Here is a 17,516-nt window from a genome sequence, read left to right as displayed (position 1 = left end):
TACCTAATAATTTCTGATATGTTTACTATATACTCGTATCTACACTAATTGCAGATCACTTAGAATTGTTTTATTTACTCTAAGGATACACATTACATCGATCACAGTTTTATTACAGTTTTATGCTGTTCAACTACCTATGTACCTCTATAGAATATAAAATCATTTAAAGGGAACCTGAATGCTTTTAAAGTGTCTCTGAGACAAAGTTGTAACTTGCACGATGACGACTATATGCACTGGAGACTTTCTGTTTTTGTCTTTCTGTACTTTTGAACATTCGTCAACAGCTCCATGTCTTGCGCAGGCGATAAGATTTGCGTTTTCATCACCAGTGACACACTGAATGACTATCAAAACTGGGTCGTCTTTCGTCTTGTGCAAGAATTCTCTAGAAAATGAAAGAATTATCCTTAATTAAGCAATTGTAAGTAGTAATTACAAAAGATGAAATCAGATAACTATTAAAGTAGCCGCAATGCGCGGGGATTAATCCTACATAAAGCAGTAACACCAAGAACTGTCGCATTAAGAAATGTTCATATGGGCAATTAAATTAAAATATATGTGATGATTGTGTAACGATTATCAATCTGTCACTTTCGGGTGCAAAAGAAATTAAATGAAGACATATCAGCTGACAATACATACATTGCATATAGCTAATGCTACATACCGAACTTTCGAAATGAACTGCTGCTCGGTATCAAACGTAGTCAATGATTCCAAAATGTAAATTTGGCTTTCTGGAATTTCACATGCTTCACTTAGCGCTTCACGGTGCACAGATGTCAAAAGCCTTGCTCGAGTTGTAACCTTAGCATTGATAAAACTACATTGTAATATTGTTTTTATTTAAAACTTTACAAAACTTGAATCTCATCACTATTTTTTTATTTATATCTTGACATGATTGTTATTGAAGACAAAACATAAAGAGTTTAGAGATATCAAATCTGTTCCATTGATTTATTTTATTAAGTGTGAAATAATGTCTGTTCAGTATTCTCAAATACACTTAACCAAACTTTAAGATATTTGCATTAGACATTTACATTCAAATAATTAAGTTACAATCAGTTTATAGATAGTTTAACATGGTTTGTGTACAGCTCAAATATCGTCTACTGACTGGTCAAGTATATTCATGTATTTATTAGTTTGAGATTTATATTAGCTAAGATTGCATAAACAAATGTAATTTGTAAGCATAGTTCTTGTTTTTAACGGTAAATCATAAAATAGACACATGCATGGATGGATTGCAATCAATATTGTAATTGTAAAATAGAAAGAAATAGAGAATCCCTAAAGAATGCACAAAATTACAACATTAAACATGTTGCACGGTAATAGACTGTTCATGGATGGTAATAGACAGTGCAAGTTACACTATAAAACATTTACCATAATATGGTAATACTTATTATGGTAAAATTGGGAATTTTGAAACACCCGTAGATGTGTTCATGTGGCGGTTATCATAAGATCTTCAATGTGACACGTGAGTGCCATTCCATGAGTAGCGGTAAATGGTTCAAAGGCAAACGAATGTATGTTCCGTAAACGAAGAAACAATGGACTGAACAAAATAAAATGGAATTTTTAACAGGGTATCAGAGGGTATGAAGATTTCATATCAAGACCGTACCACTCTGGACGGACGCACAGAGGGAGCGACGGCCGGACGCACATACACCGAGCTATACGCCAAAAATGATGAATGGGTGGAGCTCAACGCAAGCGGGCTCAAGAAAAATGGTGAAATTTTGAATTTAGAGACATCCGAAGAGGAGTTCGTATGTTTGGTGAAACTGAAGAAGAAGTTACTCCAAAGTAAACTATCAAGAAATTTAACTTTTCATAACTTTGATTTCGGTACCAGTGGGATAAGTCATTTCTAATTGCCATGAATGAAAATGATATTTTTGTTTATTTACCGTACATTGCACTTCAAACTGCATAATTGCACAAAATAACATTGGTTATCATTTCTGTTAATTTAATTTTATTTTATAAGCAAATCTTAAAAAAAAATTATGAATGTAGCTCTCATACAGTACTTCTTTCTTTGGCGGTGTTACTGTCATAGGGTGGTTATCATTAATAAATAAAATATGAATTAATACTGGTTGTTGTATTCAATGTTTAATCCTTAAATGCAAATTGGGTCTCGTATTAAGTCAAACATATTTCTCTTCTCTACGTCAGTCATTCAATAACTAAAAGTCCCGTTATTTTATTATTATATTTGTATTGTTACATGTACTTTCCGTTTATAAGTGTTTATACAAAGTGACATTTACGGGTACGGTAATGCATCATTGCATTCCGTCTCACTTTGTGTAGACGCATTTCTTTAATATATAATAAATTATCTATGATAATATTATATTGTTTTCATGTTAGTGATGTTATATCTATCTTGTGTTTCATATGGTTAAATTGTAATTGTTTTGTAAAATGTTGTTATTAATAAAATGGTAATTAATCTTTGGAAATAAGTAGAATACAATACCCTAAATATAAAGTTTTCTTCACCAATTTGAACCCAACGATCTACCAAATATTTGTACGAAGGGCCTGAGCTAGTTAATGACCGGCAAAGCAGCCCTACGTCACTACTACTTTATTGCCTTAAGTTGAATATAGTAATTAACTTTTATGACGAAAGAAGTTACTCTGATAGACATTATAATGTTTTTTATAGTTCTGCTGTGAAGTTATCTGGTAGTCCTGTGTGTTTATGTTATGTCGGGGACTTCTTTTAACGTTAAAATGGCTCATATGTGGCCAACGATTCTTGTAAACTTAACTGTAGGTTAAAAATTAAAATATCGCCAAAAACGAAATCATACAAACTGCAAATATGTGTAAATTATCAGAAAAAAGACGATGCCAATTGATGAAACTTGTAATGTTGAAAATAGAGTATCCTTATGATACAAATTGACTACAAGGGCGGAAGACTTTTGCCCTTAGAAGAATGAGTTATAATTTTTCGTAGATGTATATAAGGGTATGATACTCTTTATTTCCATGCTTTTCTGTCTACTGATTACAGAAACTATATTGCAAGTATGTTTGTTATACATTAAGAAGTTAGTTTCATATGTACAAGAGCAGATTACATTATATATGAGGAATGGTAGTTACTTGTGCTAGCAGGCGTTTTCCTTTCCTTGTACAAATTTGAAACTTTAGGTACTGCGATATACTTTCATGAGCCTGCTCTTTCCAGTACGTATCTTGTATGAATCCTTCGTCAGTCGCATTTTTGTAACACAATCGCACAATAGCATCTGGTGTGGCGCACCATAAAAGAATTTGCTTTGCTTCAATAATGACCTGCGTCAGTGGAATCGAAATAAACAAGTAAGTAGTGGCATATGATTTAACCAATCACTATACTTGAGTAAGCATTAACAAAAAGAAACTTTTAAATTGACATTAAATATTCTACTGAACCGTCTCAATGACATTGCGCAGTTTTAAGACAAACGATTGAAACGATTTAACTAATTCAACTTGCCATATTTTTATTTTACACTTACATTTATATTCATTTTACCTTTTGCTTATGTTCATCTTCATCTTGGCATTTAAGTTCATTCCATATATTTAATACAACAGCATAACATGCGTCATCATGGTAACCAATAATGATTTTCCCTATATCATTTTCCTTCGGAGAAACCCTTTAAATTCATAACAGATGTGGTAAAATGATAATATCGTTATGTTATAATTTATGACCATGATTGTAGGAAAAGGTTCTCAAAAGTATATCAAACACATTTAGAAATACATTTTACATCTTATAAGATGGAATAGATGAACGTCAAATATTTTATTATTATTTGACCCAACCTTTTCAATTTAAGCCTTTAAATATACAGAATACATAAAAAAAACTCTTATCAAATTGCTTGAACTCTGTCTAGCCCCGTTTTTACTTTGAAATACCAATGATTCTATATCAAAGTCTAAATGTATTCGACCTGGCGTGTTTAGATTTTCAGAGTCAATTAATTCCATATTACATGCAAATTGTACTTATAAGTAACTCTACTTTTAGGAATACGAAATCTGTTGATATAGATGTTTACGAGAATTGTGTTTACCTTAAAACCTATTGGTATGAAATAAAAGGGTAGTAATATATTGTTAAGAATAATGCTGAATCTTTTTGAATTGTGTTAAGAATCGGCTTCGTTTAATATAGTTTTTTTTATAGGCATGCATATATCAAATAGAATAATTTTGTGCTCAAAAATGCATAATAACAAAATATTGATTTACAGCATCAAATAGTATCATGTTTAGTTTGTTTTTTTATAAGAAAGGTCTTTCAAAAATATTCTACACAATATACAAGAAGGAGAATCATATCCATATATACTCTGCAACCATGCTGTTTTGGCACTATTCATTACTATTCATCACATAATTATTCTGCATGTGAATGATACTCAGTTTCTTTAGAGACCAGTTCCATTTCATTCGGCTTCAATATTGTTAAATATCCAGTATACGTACGTATCAGAGTCTCGTAGGAGTATGAAAAATATAAATAACACCGATATGACTTCTTTACATATTTCAATAATTGTGTATATAACGAACCGAATTAACAATAATGTATTCGATTCATTTATCGAATCTTAATAGCATCTAAGCTTTGTAATCGTTGAATACTGTAAATCAAGATAATAAAAAATTGGAACTAACTCCTGTGGCAGTGCTAATTTTGTTTTTTCCATTATCCAATCTTTCAAAAGCTCCGCCTGTTCCATTTGGTCAGCATCAAGCATGGTAGATGATGTCAAATGATGTTTCTCAAGCCTATTTATAAGTGGAATCGGAAACTGGTCGTAGACAGTCTGTTTTTCCGCCACAACAATCAGTCTAAATGTAATTTTAAATAATTTATACATTTGAAAACCCACTATAACTGAATTGTATTTATATTGGTGTTTCTCCAACAATGTTGTTTTGGCACTATTTATTGCTATTGATCACAATGACAGTTTAATCAATAAATATCAAAATGTATTCAGGCAAGCTGCAGGCTGTCCAGCACCTTCTGACAAAAATATTCAGGCAAATATTAGGGCAATACATAAAAACTAGGAATTTTAGGAAACATAAAATAACTTTTAAACTATTGCCCCAAACACCCATGATATGGACTAAACTCTGCATATTTTACACAAAATAATAATAATAATTATGATAACATTATTAATGCAATAGTTTAGTGATAGCAAATGAATCTACCAGTGTTTCATAGTTATCAGGTGTAAATTAGATATCCCGTCACAACAAAAAACCCTAATACGAATTGATTCACTGGTAAACTGCCTTTAACTGTTTTCTCTGAATGAAAACATTTACAAAGTTAGTAGTATGTTTATAACAAAAGATGCTTAAGAAATAGGAATTTAAGCGAAAAAAAGGGCATTGTTAGGAATGCCCTTTGATTATTCCATTTTTAGGAATTTAAGCCAAACGGAAAAAAAGTAGGATTTTATAGGAATTAAGGAACACTGGAAAGCCTTATGCAAACCTAATTAAAAATAACACTTACTTGAAATTATCATGCACCGGACACTTGACTCGATGCGTTCCAAGTCCCAAATCAACGTATTTATGTCCACCAAAAGATACATAGTACTGATTGAGAGCTTCGTAGAGGCTTTCATAGAGGTTTTCAGAATTCAACAGTATTACCGTATTTCCAGTTTCCATGTAAACTTTAATTCTGTTGATATTTCTGCAAACCTTAAATGTAAAACAGTGTCATCTTTTAAACCACGAACTCAAATCTTACAATATGTGCAGACTCTGGCTTACATTGCAAATATAAATTTTGTGAAAAATAGTTCCTTATGTCTAAATCGTTTTACAGAAATGAATAATCAGTGACCCTGTGACCCTCTTTTTTTTAAAAAATAAATAGCTTATCATATTTGCAGGCAGACGTTGTCTACTTTAGTGTATGAAACTATATTTTATGATTTTTTTTTCTATATTATTCAACAGTTATATTTGTTGCTTCCATAAAATTATGGTCTAATTTCAAAGGATTTATAGCATAGAATGTCTCTGTTATTGAGCATGAATCTGTAAATAGACGTTAATATGAATTTTCTCTTGCTAACATTGTTGATTGAGTCAAAGCAAAAACAACACGATAATTCACACATGTTTTAGGCTTATGATAGAATATTAATAAATATAAAAACTGAAATGAATAAAAGCATTTTCTAGTGAATAAAATATGTTTGATGAGCAATACAGGATAATCTAGGCACTTTTGCAACTACATTTGTAAATACTTCGTTTGTTTCTAACTTGTAAATATTTAATTTTCAAACGTTTGTCGCGATCACGCTTCATCTGTCACAAGTATTTCCCTTTTACATAAACTTGCTATGTCCTTTCACGTTTTAACATGTTCTATGCATGTTTTTTCTGTTTTCCTTTTCCAAAGACCAATGAAAATACAATATTTTAACAGCTTCTTTTATCTTAGAATTATAATTACACCTTTATTCGATTTTATGACATATGGCAGGAATGAAAATAAAAGAATACCTGTGTATATTCTTGGTCGCGTCTAAAACTGCTTCCGAAAATTGTCTTTGGCTTTAAGTGAGTTTTTCTTTCAAGAAATTGTTGTTGAAACGTTGAAAGAGCGCTGTAATTCTCAGTTATCAGAAGCAAATGACGACTGTGTACATAGAAAAAAAATATTAGAAATGAAAAAGTATAATTTCTTGTACTCACCTGCACAGGAAAGCTAATACAAAACTAGCAAATTTAATTTATATTTAATATCACTTACCTATTAATTTTAGAATTTTACATTTGATAAATGCATTATTTTTTCTAATTTGGTATCTGTTAATTCAATGCGAGTTGTAATTAAAAAGAGAATTTGATTCAATACATGTCTCACTTTATATAATATCTGCTTCAAATATTGTATTATTTGTAATACATGTTCAGACAACGAGGAAGATTATAAAACTAAGTTTTCGTTAAATTTTAATGAAACTAGAAATGTGTCCATAGGATACAGATACCCCCACACGCCACTGTTCTGTCAATCTTATAACTCTCGGTTAAATATTTTTGGACTACTTGGCCACAAATTGAAAACTTAAAATCGTTTACTAAGTAAATGGCAAGAACTTAAGAAATACTGTATAAATCCACAAGGAAACCCCAAGGTGAATAAGTACACATGCTTACCAACATTCTTGTAAATTTTCAGGCCTACAAGTCAAATACTTTTTGAGCTATGCATGAACAAGTTGAAAATTGCAAATTTATACTACTGTAAGTCAAGGGCAATAACTCTAACAAAACTGAAAGAAAATCAACATGCAAAGTCCCAGGTGCATAGCTTCACAGTGATGTTTATCATTATTCCTGTAATTTAGTGATGTTGATCATTATTCCTGTAAACTTGGAACAAATAACAGAACATAATGAAACGGTTTTTACTAAGTCAAGGGCAATAACTTTACAAATACTGTATATATCCACAAGCGAAAAGGTGCACAACAACATATGCTGAGCAACATTCACGTAAGGTTTCATGACTCTATTTAATTCTTTTTAAGTTACATGCGACACAAGTTGAAAATTGCAAATTTTTACTAAGTCAATGACAATAACTTTAAAAATACTAAAGAAATCCACACATAAATACCCAGGCGCACAACTGCACATGCTGATTTACATTCCTGTTAAGTTTCATGACTCTAGGTCAAATACGTTTTGAGTTACGTGCTAAACAAAAGAGAACGCGCGGATGGACGGAAGGACGGACGGACGGACAAGGGTAAATCTAAATGCTCCCCCAAAGTGGGGGCACAATAACAATATTCAAGTACTTGCAATATGTATATTTTTATGTCGATTGCGATGATATTCTTTATTACGTCCGTAATTTCTAAACTTTATTACCTGTTTGTATCTGATAGGCAAGACTTTATAAGACCTCTGAAAGAACAATCAGGGTCATTTTTTTGTGGCTGAAAAAAAAGACAACCACACATCAATATAAAACCAATTGAAATGTTTTTATTGAACGGGCATTTAATTAGAATATCACATATTGAATAATATTAACATGATGTATAACTATGCAGGTTAATGTATTTTTTTTTCCATTGTTTACATGCTTTGAAGAGTAGTGTAAATATCGTGTTTCAATGAACAGTAAGCTTTAAATTTGTTGCTACTCGCAATTTGATTTGTGTATACTCTTTATATACATGTAATTTCAAAACGTAAAGATAACAAATGTCATGCTTGTTTTTATGGGGACGTTACCGTCAGTTTAGATAAGGCACGCATTGAATGTGAAGCGTTCATTTTTAGAGAAGAGAATATTGTTCTTTAAAAAAGTTGTTTTGTGGTCGTGTTGAATTCGGTTCAATTCATGTGTGGTGATCATATCTGATCTGGTTCGGTTGTATTTAGTTGTGTTCGTTGTTGCATTATATTATTATTGAAATGTACTTGTTTGCCTAAGTATATTTTATTGATACTGTCTCGTCAAGAATTTATTAATAGATGCTACTGATTTTAAAATGTCTGTAAACATTGGTTGTTGTGGTTTAAGTGGTTTTCTGATGTCAATGTAACATTTTTGTTGAATATGTGTTGTTTGTACTGTGAGTTTTAAAGTAATTCATTTTGAGTTCTTTATTTTGTTGCAATATAATAATTTTCGTTCATCATCAGTTGTTTGCGGCTTGAGCCTAACATGTGTGTATTTGTCTTTCGTGAAAATGAGTATTCAACTGAGACTATTCCAAATATACGCTAGGCGATGCTTCTCTGTCTCCAGATGTTTGGAATTGGTTATAGTTTTATTACTTAACCCTTCCTTAGATTTAATATCATCACAACCGGTTATTTTCTAGACAATGTGTCCCCTACTTAGAAAAAATCCAACTGTGTTTAACCACAATTAATACTCTACTATATATTTTGAGATTCACGATTTTTGTTTGTGTGATAGTGATAACATTTATCATTAACATTTACTTCTGTCGATGTTTCTTTACCCCGTTACCACTGCTGGGTATTTAAGTTTCACCTTTACAATCCGGGTATCTTATCGCTTTACTGATTCTATTTCAGCTACACTTGCAATAATTTTCTCGCTCTTTGTATTTCTTCAGAAGATTTATGTTTTACACCCCTAACTTCTCACCTTCCTTAACAGTGTAGTCAAACGTGTTTGCAAATGGACCTTTCAACTGCAATATTATTTCACTGTGTGTTGAAGGTAGAAGGAATAATACTTTGTCTCTTTTCTTATTACAGGGTAGACCAAAGTCGTATACAACTTGGGTCAATGAAAACAATAGCATCGCAATGAAATAATAAACACACAATGAATTACTTAACAATTCTAAGATACAATATAAACATAAACATTCAACCAAAGATGTTAACTTTGCAGCATCTTTATCACATCAGTAAACAATTTAAACAACTTAAACGAACAAACCCATTATTTATAAATATCTTCAAAACCAAAGCATCTACTAAGAGAATTTTGACAAGACAAAATCACTCAATAAAATCCAACCAAATGTATCTTTTCAAATAATATAATGCAACAACAAAAACAATTAAATACAAATAAAAAACCAGACTAACAAAGATCACTACAAGTAAACTTGATTTAACATAACTTCAAAACTCCCTTCATGGGAACAATATTCTTTTGTCCAAACAATAAACGCTGAACACAACAACAGTATCTTTCCTAAACTGATGCAAATTCCTTAAACTCTCACCATAATAAAATATTTATCTGAATGATTTGCCATGTATATGTATAGACATTTTAGACAAACAGCAACAGCTTTGAAAAAAAAATGTTCACATACCTGGTATTTACACTAAACTCTTAAACAATGTATCGCTGTCGAAAACAAAAACAACAGATTAAATTGTATGATTATTCCGACACATTATGAACAAAGAGCCAACTTATCATTATCCGCTTTTTTTTGGGGGGGGGGGAGGTTTCAGACATCTGAGTCGTACAGATTTAATTTGTTAAACGCTATATTCTGTAAGAAACTGCGCTCTTAGAAATTAAACAGCGGATATAATTTAGTGAGTCATAAAATAGTATAACCGTGTCATATTAATAAAATGAAAATAAAATATTTAGCAGACGGGGTTAGCTGGGTCAAAAAGACCCAGCATAAAACAATTACTCATAACAAATATTTACAACAAATATGGAAATTTATACCATTACTTACAAACAGGTATAGTTCAGCGAAATAATATGTTAAAACCGATTATATGCCAGAATTAGTCACTCTTTCATTAATTTTCGAAACAAAGTACCCATGGTTTTACTTTTTTATTAAAGGATCCAAAGCTCATATATTATATTTGGGTCAAACCGACCACACAAGCCCATTGATGTCGATGGTAAGGAGAGGGTAATGGTTAAACTCCTATCCAAGTCAACATTCTATTTTGCAATACATGTTTTAGAGCCTTTTATATGGAAACTTGCTATTTCTTTTGATATTTTGATGAGTAAGATTTATAAATAGGGCATGTTACAGTCTTTAAAATACATAAAAACACATATTAAATAATGACCAGCCCTCGCTGAATGATATATTATCAATTGTTTTACAATTAAGAAATTCTGATCTATAGGATTTTACCAAAGATTTGATTGGCACGCTTGAGTTTGTTTCGTTGATGAAAATGTCAACCGGGTTAAAGGTTTCGAGGCCACTGAAGTTCCTCGTCAGGGAAAACTGTAACTGATGAAAAGACGGCAATCCCTTTGAATCATCGCAAAACTTGTTGATCATTTTCATAAGACTGTAAAAAAGAAAATCGTGTTTGATAATTCATCCACACATCAACGTTTGAAAGGCAATATATTTATCAAACAGTATCTAACAGTATCGGAGATTAAAAAAAAAACAATAACAGTTTTATTTTTGAAATAATAGGACCTAGCACATAAATGCCGACTGGGCTACGTCAAATGTATGTGTCAATTTTTTAAATTCTTAGAAACGTTTCCTTTTCAAATAGAGTTTTAGAGTTATGTCCCGGACAAAGTTCAAAGTGTAAAGAAAAAACAAAAGACAGAAACACAAAAAAGGCAAGGCAGAATTATGGGTCTTTCGCACTGAGCTTCTACTTCATGAGATCTATTTACCAACAAAGTTTTTTATATATCTCTCATTGTTTCAGAGAGATGATCCGGACAAAATTCAAAGTGTAAAAATGAAATGAAGGGTAAGTTTGTCTTGACAAGGAAATGGGACGGACGGACGGATGGACAAAGCGGTCAAAATATGCTCTCCCTTCCAGGATCATAAAAATGAAAAGTTAAAATGACAAAGTATATTTGTCTCCTGCCCAAATTCATCTTTATTTCCTTTCTTAGATTTTTCCTTTTCTAAAAATATAACATTTTGACATAAACGATACGTAACACTTCAATGGGCAGAAACATATGAAGTTGGTAATCGCAAATGTCCAATTTTGTCGATTTCACAAGGATCACTTTTTCACGGGATACCGGTGTTCAAATTTTGTTCTTGATCTCAACTATGTTGCATCCTGTACTATATAATACTCTTACCAGTCACTTGTATCCCATAGCTCATAACGGATATGTAAACTTTCTTAGATTGTTGAAATTATGAAGATAATAAGGTTTAAAAAAGGACGTAATACAACGGATTATTTTTCAACATTAACAAATATTATACACAACGGACAAAAAACAAAACAATTTACCAATCGATTGTGCTTTCATAAACCAGAAGCAGGCTAACGATTTAATAAATAAAGATTATTTATGACGAATACTTTATGATGCAATAGCTTAAACAGTAATGCGATTATTTTGTAAAAGGCGATAGATTATTTACAGACCAGTTCGATGTCGACTTGTTTTAATCATAACTGTGCCTTATCACATATGTCGTTTAATGATCTAAATACTAGAATTGATGTCGAAGGCAAAGTTATTAATATTCGGAATGGACCTAATTGTTTTACAAATTTTATTATTTAAAAGAGGCATAGTTAATATCCCACACTGCTTTACTGTACTGTTAATTACATGAACTACATAGCAGGTGTGCTGGTAGTTTGATGTGTACAAAGGCAAGTAAATTCAATGTTATTTTTTCTAGAAATCTTTTGATAATTACGTCTATATCAGTTTTTTGTTAAAATACATCAAATGAAATGAGTGTATAAGTTTTATACGAAAACCGTGACTTTTCTATTATTGTTACAGGCAGCAAACAGAGTGGATTTATTTTCAATATCAAGCTTTTGCAAAGTTGTATGAATCTCATACTGTCCCAATAGTTACATTTAGTGCTGGTAATTGAAAAGTTTTCACCAGAATATGATATTTTTGAAAACAAAAAAACTTTAACTAAATACAAGATTACTTTTGAAATAAAACTGCGAGACTAATTAACATTGTCATACATGATGTGAGTTATTATCTAAAAGTCTAAACTGGATATCATTTAAGTAACACAAAAGTAAAATTATACATATTTACCATTTATAGTAGCAAAAGAGAAAAATTTAAAAATGAAAAAAGTGAAACGATTTTAAAATAAATCAAGTTTGAAAATGAATATGATCATACTTACCGAGGGGCTAGACTTATGAATCTAATAACGTATGCTGTAGGTGTTAATTAAAATCTAAAGTAAATCCGTAAAGAAATAAGAAAGTAACAGAATAAATAAGGAAAATGCAAATTTTAAGGGGCAGATAATTCTGGACATATAAATGCTGTATTTATAAGTCAAGCTAAAAAGTGAATCTTCTCACACTATTGTAAACATACATTTAAAGCCTTCAAAATACATTATAAAAAATAAATTTATTGTAAGCGATAATGGTGATCATTTGTGCCAATATAATTGAAAATTTTAGTAGTAAAAAAGTTATGAAGACGACACAAAATTGTTGACATTTAACATTTGACCTCTATGTGTTACCTAGACCTTAGGGGTAGCACTCTGAATATTGCACTAATCACATCATATCATTATGGTGACCATTTGTGCAAAGTCATTTTAAAAACTTTCAAGTAGTTTAAAAGTTAAGAAGCAGACAACATTTGACCTTTAAGTGTTATCTTCACCTTTGGGAAGCAACACAATTATTGCGCTTTGCACGTCGTTTCACAATGGCGATAACTTGTGTAAAGTTATTTAGATTTGTTTCCGTGGATTAAAAGTTATGGTGCGTAACCAAAAATACTACGGACGGACGAACAGACTAACAGACAGACAGAAAGAGGCCATTCCTATGATTCACTCCTTCCTTTATCAAAGGGGATTAAATCATAAAACCTTTGAATTGTCAATAAGTTGTTAAGGAGACATGAAAAATACATCTTTAAACATTGGACTTTTAAGTGTGACTTTGACCTTGAGGGTAGAGTAGTGACTTAATAAACGTGCTCTGCACATAGTGTTATAATGGTGATCACATGTGCCAGGTTATTTCAAAACTTTTTAGTTTATAAGTTATGGAGTGGACACAAACATGTTACGGACGGACGGAGAGATGGACTGACAGATGGAGTCAATGACTATATTTCTATCCTCGCTCTGCGGAAGGGGATTTATAACAAAGTTATAGCCAGTTACAGAAAAACAAGATAATTTCATTCATTTAACCTTAACAGTAAGGGTCAATTTAAGATCAATGTCACTTTTAAATTTTTCAATATGTTTAATGGTAGCAAGTCTTGTTGTGTCTAAGTTTAAATATAATCCGAACATAACTAACAAGATTATGACAATTAATCCAAACTCAAATAATTAGACACTGACGGTGAATGTCATTTAAAGCTCTAGGTCAAGATCCATTCAATCTTTTGAAGGTTTTGTCTAAAATGTTGTTTTGCCAAAGTATGAAGATAATCCATTTATAATTTACTAAGTTACAGACAATTATAGTAAAAAATGGGTCAAAGACAGAACAGGCCAGGTTGCATTTGTACTCCAAATATCATGAGTCTGTGATGTTACGAAAGAATTTACCATTGACCCATGAATGTCAAAAATTTAATTAATCTTATTTAATTAATTTAAGGAAGTGGATGAGCTACACACCTTAAATCGAATCCCACGTTATGGGACCATGTGTCAATGCTGTATGCCAAATATCAAGAGGCTGTGATAAATAGTTGCTGAGAAAACTGTTACGAAAATTTCCTACCATTGACCATTAATGTCGAAAAAGTTAACTAATTCAACTAAGTAGATAAACAGGAAGTGGATGAGCGACAGACCTGAAATCAAATCCCACGGTATGGGATTATGTATCTATGCTGTATGTCAACTATCAAGAGGCTGTGATAAGTAGTTGCTGATAACAATGTTACGAAAATTTACTACCATTGACCATTAATGTCGAAAAATTTAACTTATTTAACTAAGTGTATTAACAGGAAGTGGATAAGCGACAAACCTGAAATCAAATCCCACGGTATGGGACCATGTGTCAATGCTGTATGCCAAATATCAAGAGGCTGTGATAAGTAGTTGCTGAGAAAACTGTTACGAAAATATTTTCCCCGCCCGACCGCCTGCTGCCCGACATTCACCATACTATAACCCGGATTTGCACCAATGCAACCCGGCCAAAAATTTCCTCCTACCATTGTCCATTTATGTCGGAAATTTAACTAAGTTGATAAACAGGAAAAGGATAAGCGACAGACTTGAAATATAATCCCACAGTATGAAACCCTGTTTCAATGCTGTATGCCAAATATCAAGAGGCTGTGATGAGTACTTGCTGAGAAAACTGTTACGAAAATTTCCTACCACTGTCCATTAATGTCGAAATTTTAATTAAGTGGGTAAACAGGAAGTGGGTGAGCGACAGACCTGAAACCAAATCACACAGTATGGGACTATGTGTCAATGCTGTATGCCAAATAACAAGAGGCTGTGATATGTACTTGCTGAGAAAACTGTTACCATTGACCATTTATGTTGAAAATTTAATTAAGTCGATAAACAAGAAGTGAATGAGCGACAGACCTGAAATCGAATCCCACGGTATTGGACCACGAGTCAATGCAGTATGCCAAATATCAAGAGGCTGTGATAAGTAGTTAGAGAAAACAGTTTCGAAAGTTTTTCTCTCGCCCGCCCGCCGCCCACCGCCCGCCGCCCAAAATTCACCATACTATAACCCGAAATTGCACCAATGCAACCCGGCCAAAAATCAGCAAAAATTCATTAACAAGGTCATAAAAGAGCCAATGTTTATTTGAGTTAATATTCATAAAGCTCTTAACCCAAAGTATGTTCTGTTATAATATAAGGTCAATCTATTCAATAATAACAAAGTTATGGGCAGTTACAGCAAAACCAAGAACCGATTGAACCGAGTGCTGCTTCCCGAATACGTTTTGGACACAGAAATGTATACCTCTTGTAGTTTCAGAGTTATTTCCTGGACAAACTTCTAAGTGCAGTAATTCCAAAATTAGGAAAGGCAACGATACTGTTCTTTGCACTGCACTTTTACTCTATAAAAACCGACTTTTTCTCTTGTTGATACCTCTTGTGGTTTCATATACAGTGTATAGTGTCAGAGTTATGTTCAAAGTGTAAAAATGAAAAAAGGGCAATAACTCCAAAATAAGACATAGACGAGTGATGGTTCTTTTGCGCTGCACTTTAACCCAATGAGATATATCTACCTACACAGTTTTATGTTGATACAATTTATAATTTCAGAGTTATGTCCCGGACAAAGTTTTAAGTATAAAAATGAACAAAGGGCGATTATAAGTGAAGGTTATTGTATGTATAGTTATCTGAAAGGTCTATCCTAAAAGATCATCATGCTCAAGTTTGAAAACAATCGATTCATAAATAGCAACATTAAAGAAACTAGAAATGTGTCCATAGGACACGGGTGCCCCCACCGCGCCACTGTTCTGTCAATCTTATGACTCTAGGTCAAATATTTTTTGAAAACTAAAAATCTTTTTACTAAGGCAAGAACTTTACAAATACTGAATAAATCCCCAAGCAAACCCCAAGTTGAAAATTGCAAATTTATACTTCTGTAAGTCAAGGGCAATAACTCTAACAAAACTGAAAAAATCCACATGCAAAGTTCCAGGTTCATAGCTTAACAGTGATGTGAATCATTATTCCTGTAATTTAGTGATGTTGGTCATTATTCCTGTAAAGTTGGTCGATTTTAACTCAAGCACTCAAGGGACAAATAACAACATAATGAAACAGTTTTTACTAAGTCAAGGGAAATAACTCTAAAATACTGGATAAATCCACAAGCGAAACCCCAGGAGCAAAACTTAATATGCTGGGCAACCTTCCCATAAGGTTTAATGACTCTATGTCAAATCCTTTTTGAGTTACATGCGACACAAGTTGAAAATTGCAAACATTTTCTAGGTCAAGGGCAATAACTCTAAAAATACTAAATAAATCCAGACGAAAATACCCAGGTGCACAACTACACATGCTGGCCAATATTCCTGTAAAGTTTCATGACTCTATGTCAGATCCTTTTTGAGTTACATGCGACACAAGTTGAAAACTGCAAAATTTTACTAAGTCAAGGGCAATAACTCTAAAAATACTAAATAAAACCACACGAAAATACCAAGATGCACAGCTACACATGCTGATCAACATTCCTGTAAAGTATCATGACACTAGGTCAAATACTTTTTGAGTTACATGCGACACAAGTTGAAAATTGCAAAATTTTACTAAGTCAAGGGCAATAACTCTAAAAATACTAAGAATATCCAGACGAAAATACCCAGGTGCACAACTTCACATGCTGATCAACATTCCTGTAAAGTATCATGACTCTAGGTCAAATACTTTTTGAGTTACAATCGACACAAGTTGAAAAATTGCAAAATTTTACTAAGTCAATGGCAATAACTCTAAAAATACTAAAAAATATCCAGACGAAAATACCCAGGTGCACAACTACACATACTGATCAACATTCCTGTAAAGTTTTATGACTCTAGGTCAAATACCTTTTAAGTTACATGCGACACAAGTTGCAAATTGCAAAATTTTACTAAGTCAAGGGCAATAACTCTAAAAATACTAAAAATATCCAGACAAAAATACCCAGGTGCACAACTACACATGCTGATCAACATTCCTGTAAAGTTTCATGACTCTAGGTCAAATACTTTTTGAGTTACGTGCGACACAAAAGAGAACGGACGGACGGACGGACGGAAGGACGGACGGATGGACGGACAAGGGTAAATCTAAATGCCCGCCACAAATATTGGGGCACAAAAAGCAAAATTTAGACATTTGACATTAAAGGTCAGTGTAACTTGAAGACTATAGTTAAAGAATTTCGTGCTCAGGTTTGAAGGCAATCCATGCATCAATAACAAAATTTCAGCAACTTATAGCAAATAAACA

At 32.3% G+C, this 17,516-nt stretch overlaps 1 protein-coding gene and 1 long non-coding RNA gene across 2 annotated transcripts in view; both read right to left on the bottom strand.

Annotated features, from left to right (window-relative positions):
• Positions 1-682: 682 nt before the first annotated feature.
• On the bottom strand, positions 683-3,690 carry LOC132717594 (uncharacterized). The gene is made up of 3 exons (XR_009623970.1): positions 3,572-3,690; positions 3,157-3,348; positions 683-816 (listed from the first exon to the last, which is right to left on the bottom strand). It is a non-coding gene; the product is annotated as an uncharacterized LOC132717594 (long non-coding RNA).
• Positions 3,691-4,425: 735 nt separating this feature from the next.
• LOC132717590 (E3 ubiquitin-protein ligase rnf213-alpha-like) overlaps positions 4,426-17,516 on the bottom strand; it is a 32,765-nt gene continuing 19,674 nt past the window's right edge. The window contains exons 12-17 of the mRNA XM_060701083.1: positions 10,728-10,890; positions 7,981-8,048; positions 6,601-6,736; positions 5,591-5,784; positions 4,732-4,908; positions 4,426-4,507 (exon numbers count right to left, since the gene is read on the bottom strand). Of these exons, the coding sequence (XP_060557066.1) occupies positions 4,426-4,507; positions 4,732-4,908; positions 5,591-5,784; positions 6,601-6,736; positions 7,981-8,048; positions 10,728-10,890 (820 nt within the window). The remainder of the gene's footprint in view (positions 4,508-4,731; positions 4,909-5,590; positions 5,785-6,600; positions 6,737-7,980; positions 8,049-10,727; positions 10,891-17,516) is intronic.

Source organism: Ruditapes philippinarum, unplaced genomic scaffold, assembly GCF_026571515.1.
Source record: "Ruditapes philippinarum isolate M1 unplaced genomic scaffold, ASM2657151v2 ctg2134_1_1_1_1, whole genome shotgun sequence".
NCBI classification, from domain to species: Eukaryota; Metazoa; Mollusca; class Bivalvia; order Venerida; family Veneridae; genus Ruditapes; species Ruditapes philippinarum.
This window is presented reverse-complemented; position numbering and strand designations above follow the sequence as displayed.